The sequence below is a fragment of the Silurus aristotelis genome (genome assembly GCF_946808225.1).
Source record: "Silurus aristotelis genome assembly, chromosome: 1".
Classification (NCBI taxonomy): domain Eukaryota; kingdom Metazoa; phylum Chordata; class Actinopteri; order Siluriformes; family Siluridae; genus Silurus; species Silurus aristotelis.
The window spans coordinates 32,967,869-32,974,171 of NC_139574.1; the positions used below are offsets into that span (position 1 = coordinate 32,967,869).

At 39.9% G+C, this 6,303-nt stretch overlaps 1 protein-coding gene across 1 annotated transcript; it reads right to left on the reverse strand.

Moving 5' to 3' along the window:
* Nucleotides 1-1,584: 1,584 nt before the first annotated feature.
* On the reverse strand, nucleotides 1,585-5,524 carry LOC310724057 (uncharacterized protein). Its single transcript, XM_083537824.1, has 2 exons — nucleotides 4,634-5,524; nucleotides 1,585-3,332 (listed from the first exon to the last, which is right to left on the reverse strand). Exons 1-2 carry the CDS (start codon nucleotides 4,916-4,918, stop codon nucleotides 2,175-2,177), a joined length of 1,443 nt encoding a protein of 480 aa, XP_083393950.1. The 5' UTR covers nucleotides 4,919-5,524; the 3' UTR covers nucleotides 1,585-2,174.
* Between the last annotated feature and the right edge of the window lie 779 nt (nucleotides 5,525-6,303).

A 6,303-nucleotide genomic window follows, 5' to 3' on the forward strand; every position in this document is an offset into this window, starting at 1 on the left:
GATTTCTTATCACTGCCCTGGGGTTCCTTGAACTTACAAAGTAAGAACAGTAAGAACGTTACTCCCCTATCATGCACATATGGGGGTTATAGTGACAAAAACCAACATGAAGAGTGGTTTGGTATGGAGTCACCAATTTCAACAAATGCATCATTGGCGCTGATTCTAGAAGTTTGTGTAACTGTAGAAATGTACAGCAGGGATAAATAGCATGCAGTTATACGCTAGCTGTTGTTTTGAAGAATTTGTACTAGCAAATCCATATGAGTGATAAAATCTCCCCTTCATGTTCCATAGGTTGAAAGTAATAGCTTGCGATTTACCTGGTCAACAAACAGTTTAGAGGGTGCTCTGCTCTGTGGATGGAATGGGATCATCCTGGAAGAGATCAAATCTATCAGGAGAAAAATGTTTCATCATAGAATGTAGATGATCAGTCAGAAAAACTTTTTCCTTCTGATGTTCTGATTTGCACAAATGCTTCCATCTGATTGTACATACACCAACAGATTTAAAAAAAAATTCTGCGATTTGTCATCTATAAAATGTGTAGAATAACAGAGAGATTTTACCTGGGGCCAAGCAGCCAGACTCTGAGCTATACATGCTATAATTGTTGGCTAATCAATCGTTGGAAAGCAATCAGAGAGCTATAACTTTAGGCAAAGGGCTTAAATTTCGCTCATGATGTCGTTTGTGACCACATACAGTATTGGAATTCTCTGGCTGCAGAAAGGTCTAGATGAATAATTGGGCAGCAGGATGTCATTGAGCAAGGTCATTGGATCTAGTTTCAAAACAATACCAATAAGTAGTGCATTTTGAGCATTATATGTTTTGAAATAAGTACTGATTGTAAAAAAAAACCAACAACGAAACATTCCCCTTACCTTTACTGTTCCCTTTGGTGTTATGCTTTAATAAGCAATTATTGAATAAAACGAATTGAAGGAAATTATTATTAGCCCTTTATGTCTCATTTATGTGCTGTTTATGTTTACTGTTTAAAAAGAGAACCCTTGGAGAATCCTTTAGACATAAAGATAGACCTACTGTATAATATTTCCCTTCAATCAGCAATCCTTCACCTATATGCACTTTCCACCAATATACACCAACCAGGCATAGCATTATGGCGTAATAACATTATGTCCAGTGGGGTGAATAACATTGATTATCTCTTTATCATGGCACCTGTTAGTGGGTTGGATATACAGTATTAGACAGCAAATGAAAATTTTTTTCCTCAAAGTTGACGTGTTAGAAGCAGGAAAAATTGAATTTAGTGAGTTTGACAAAAGACAAATTGTGACGGCTAGACGATTGGGTCAGAGCGTCTATAAAACGGCAGATCTTGTGGGCTGTTCTTGGTCTGCAGTGGTCAGTATCTATTAAAAATGTATCTATCCTGTTAATACTGGTAATGCTTGACGTTTCAGGACTGGTTGGGCAGCAAAAAAGGGACCAACAAAATATTAGGCAAGTGGTCATAATGTTATGCCTGATCGCTGTAGATTTCTCCAATGTCCATTTTTCAAAAAAATAAAAAATACATATCAGAACAGATGACACTGGCATTCAAAATCCATGACACAATCCTTTCTTTTATTTTTACATCAATCAAGTTGGAGTTGGTGATTACATATATCAGTTTCACTGAGGAGATGACTGGACATTGAACACTTTTTTTTTTTTTACATTTGTTACAGGTTTTTTGATATCCTGCTTAATATCGAGGGCAGTTTGTACAAATATTCCACCGAAGCAAAGCTGGAAAGTTGATTAACAATGAGGAGACTGAACTGCGTTGTATTGTACAAGAGCTTGCCTCATGGTCTCTATGATACTGTTCAATTTTGGCATCAAAATCATTTGCATTAAACCTGAAATTCTGTAATCCATAACCTTTGAACCATTTCCCCTTTCCATATTCGACTAAATGCACTGAATGCACACCAACTTCACAAAGAGTGTATAAGATCAATCGCTAAGATCTCAAATCCACACAAATCTTCATGTCAGTGCCCACTCCTCTGATTTAAGAGCTGTCATGTAAAAGCCAGTCCACGTAAGCATTTTCATGCAGCGAGACCCCGACCATGATGGAATAGTGTAAGTAGAAAGATCTGCGCCAGATCCATGCATTCATGCACAAAAAATACCTTGATGCTCTCTCACTCTTTAGTGACCGCTTCCTGAATGTTTTCCATCATGTTTCCGAACACTCCCCCAACGACGCCCACAACCATATTTATTACATGCCCAAGTCCCTTCTGTCCCCTCCAGACCAGACTGCCGATTCCTTTACCTATTGTCATGCCCTGTTCGCCAATCTCTGTGCCTACTACACCCAAGTACCCACAAAATCCCTGGCACATGCTCCCTACAACTTCTGAGCCAAATTCCCAGACCTCACCAAGTGCACCGGTTACCAACCCCAAAGCATCCCCCATTAGCGTCCCTGTTCCTGCAATTCCATCCTGGCAGGAGATCATGAGCGTGCCTGTTAATGTGCTTATTAATGTATACAGTGAGCACACGCCATGCTCACCCACTTGATAGGCAATGCTACCTACGTTCTCAACACCCGAGACGACACCAGAGCCCATGTTTTGAACCAAACTAAGACTGTCACCGGGCAGTGATGTCAGCACGGCTGCGTCCTCTTGCAAGACATAGCAGATTTGAAAGGGCAAGTTAGTGAGGGTGGAGACAACCGGAGATAGAGGAGCAAACAGGAGAGATATGGTTGAAGACAGAACATAGAGGACAACGCTCTCCTCTTGGCTTTCGGTTTCTTCGCTGCTTTCTTCCAGACTGGGTTCAGACAGGGTTCTTTCTTCTATCTTTTCTTCTATCGATACCTCATTCTCATCACTGCTTTTGTCTGTCTCATCTGTGTGTGAAACTTCACTGACTTCCAATGCCCCATTTTTCAGAATTTTCTCGCCACATCCACCTGAAAAAAGCTCTTTAAAGTCCATCAGTTCCTCCAGCTCTTTCACGCTCATCAGCTTTATCTCCCCTTCACCCTCAAGGACCACTCCCATACTGAAGCTTCCGCCTTCTGCAGGAACATCGCAGCACACTGCCGACCATAGCACGTCCTCCTTCGTCTCGATCAGGCCACCCATGCCACTCTGAACATACACGCTCCCACTTGCCTTAGAGCACTGTGGCGTGATCCTGCTCTCCACCAGCTCTGCAGTTAGAGCATCCAGTTTATGGAAAGTAGACGGTGAGGGTGATGAAGCTACATGCTGGTCCTTCTTGTATAATCCCGGGACAAAATGATCTTCTCCTCCGAGGACGCCTGTCTCGTCCTGCACATGCTTTTGAGAGACACATAAACATGAATTACACGACATAGAGAAATCTCAAAAACGGAAAGATCAGGCCTGTTCTTTGTTATACAGCTTTCTATTACATTCAGCACTGCTACACAGAATCAAGTCGCAAAAAAAGAAAAGTTTCCTTTGTGGCTAAAAGACAGAGGCTGTTCTGAGACGCAAATGTATGCAGTGCCTCTAAATGGGTCCTTTCATTAAACTTGACAAGGGTCATTAAGACATTCGCTGTAGTGTGTGTTTTGTTCTATTCCCAAGTCAGCTTTTTGTCACAATATATATATTTTTTTGCACGCCAGAGGATTGTCAGGAGGTTCGTATAGTCAAATTCAGGGGGGCAAAAGCATTTGCAAATAAATGGGATTTTGCACCAAGCAGCGCAATTCAATTAGAGTTGACGGTTACGATGCAAAAACTCCTTTTCTAGTCAAGACTAAAATTTTATAGCCATAAAAATCTTATTGATCTTATTTTAAGAATAAATACTGTGCAAGATCAGACTGTGTAAGACTAGTGATTGTTTTAAAATGATCTCTCTTTTTTCTTACTTAATTAGTAAAGCTTATAATCGGTTTATTTGAGGTAAATTAGCGTCAAATATTCACTTATAGCTTGTTCATTAGTATCATTTATTCCAAATGCTTTTTTTAAATATCAATACCAACACATTTATTTACAATATAACATGATTAGGCTACACAGTATTAAGTCTCTTTCCAAAAATGATCCATTATGGTCATTTTTTTGGAACTGACTTCTTTATACAAAGTACTTATGGCTTTTTTTACTGAATTGTTCTGTAGTTAGATTTCCTCATGTTGAATATATTGTTAATAAAAAAAAAAAAGCAGCAAGTAATAATTTAGCTTTATTTATTTGAATAAATAATAATTGTTGACGTGTGATATTGATTTTAATCTCGTTTTTTTTTTCTCATTCTGAGACAATACATAATAATGACTATTCATAAATTAAGAGCAATTTTCTTGATTAGTCTGGTTTTAAGATCTTATTCACATGGAAAGCAAACTGTTCAACGTTGATCCAGTAAGTTCAGTAGACTTGCAGTGTTTTAATGCTTATTTAAAGACATTTTGTTCTTTTCTAACACCAGATATGTTTCCTTGTTTCAAGAAAACCTTACCAATGTAATGATCTTACCACACTGGCAGATCATTTGACTTGTTTCTCATCTGTATCTTCTTAAACCATGCATTGATTTGATTTCAAAGGTTTATTTTTTTTTTGTTACTGTACAGCTTGACAATAAGAAAAACAGATCCTACCAATTCTTTTGTCATTCCTTTGCCCCATGCGTTGTGCTGGCCGAGGTGCAGAGCCGTATAGATGTGAGACTGGTGTCCTGGGTGGGAGAGTGAAGCAAAAGTGCGCCCGGCTCCCAGGTTGTGGCATCGCCTCTCCAGGCCCGACTCAGTGACCCAGTGTGGGGGTGTGTTTCTGTAGAAGCTCTCCTTGCACTCGGAAGCTGTGACAATGTGAGCCAGAGAGAGCAGGCCCAGGATTAGCACTCCAAGCTCCCACACATTATTCCTCAGTGCTGCACACACCATGGCCAAAACACTCTCTCTGCAGTCTGGCAATGGCTGTAAATGACAGCGCTGAAGCAGCAATTACACAAGGCAAGATCCTGCAAGTCACCCTGTCTTCCTCTCTCCCTCCCACTCTCTATGCTCTCTCCCTCTCCTTGCTCTCTCGACTATGCTTGGGTGCTTTCTTTCTTTTCTTTTTTTTTTTTTTACCCCTCCTGCTCTCCCGTCTCATTCTTTTCTGTCAGTAAATCACTTCCTCTGGTGGTGGTTCGGCTGTAATGTACACAAACCTGTGCACACGCCCAATCACGCCTATCGCTGTTACCTGTAAATCAGCATTCTCTCATACACACACACCCATTAATTCAGCTCACATATTCTCCATCTCACAATCTCGCACACATGTGGATTGTATTATCTACGTGAGATATCTTCATCCTCGCCCATCCCTACTTCTTGAACCTTTTAGGGGAAAAATAAAGATCTATTCATGAGGAAGCAATATTGTCATTTATAATGGTGCTGGAACAGAAAAACACACCTGCTCTCTTACCATATTTGAGCAGGACACCAGAATTGCTTGTGTGTTCTGTAGGGAAACAAGAGGCATGCCCTCAGAAAAACACATCACTGCAAAGTTTTACTGCTTTTGAATTATGCATTAGCTCCCAGACAGATCTCATAAAAAACGATTGTTTGAAACCAGCTCCAAACCTGGCTGCCAAATACCAGGAAGAATTGTGCAAAGCTCTGTAGGTATGACAACGGTAAGCCGTGTGTGTGTTGCAACCCTTCACGGCAGAACTGCCTGTCTGAACTGGAGTCTGAGCTGTAGGGCAAGATAGGTGTGGTTGCAACCCTCCGAATCTTATTATGTTTTTCTGGGTTTGTGTGTGTGTGTTTCACATGCTAAATACACCCAGTTATAATTCATACCTCACACCCAGCTATGAATGTTTGTGTAAATTTAAATGATTACCCATTTGACTACAACCCCTGGCAAAAAGTATGGAATCACCCCTCTCAGAAGATGTTCATTCAAATGTTTAATTGTGTAGAAAAAAAACAAGCACATATATGCCACAAAACAATTTTCACTCAACAATCCAAAATTCTGGCTGTATAAAACACTTAAAAAACAAAACAAAGAAAGATAACTATAGTCAATTACAACTGTTTTTACAGATCAAACAGAGGAAAAAAATATGGAATCACACAAATCTGAGGAAAATTATACGGAATCACCATGCACTTTGCATTTCTAAAACAAACACCTGTATCTGATTACAACTGCTAATTAGTCTGCAGTTAAAAAAGAGTGCTTGCACACATTAGTGACGTGTTGAACCAAGATGATTGACATAACTCATGGCTCCAACACGAGAGATGTCAGTTGAAACAAAGGA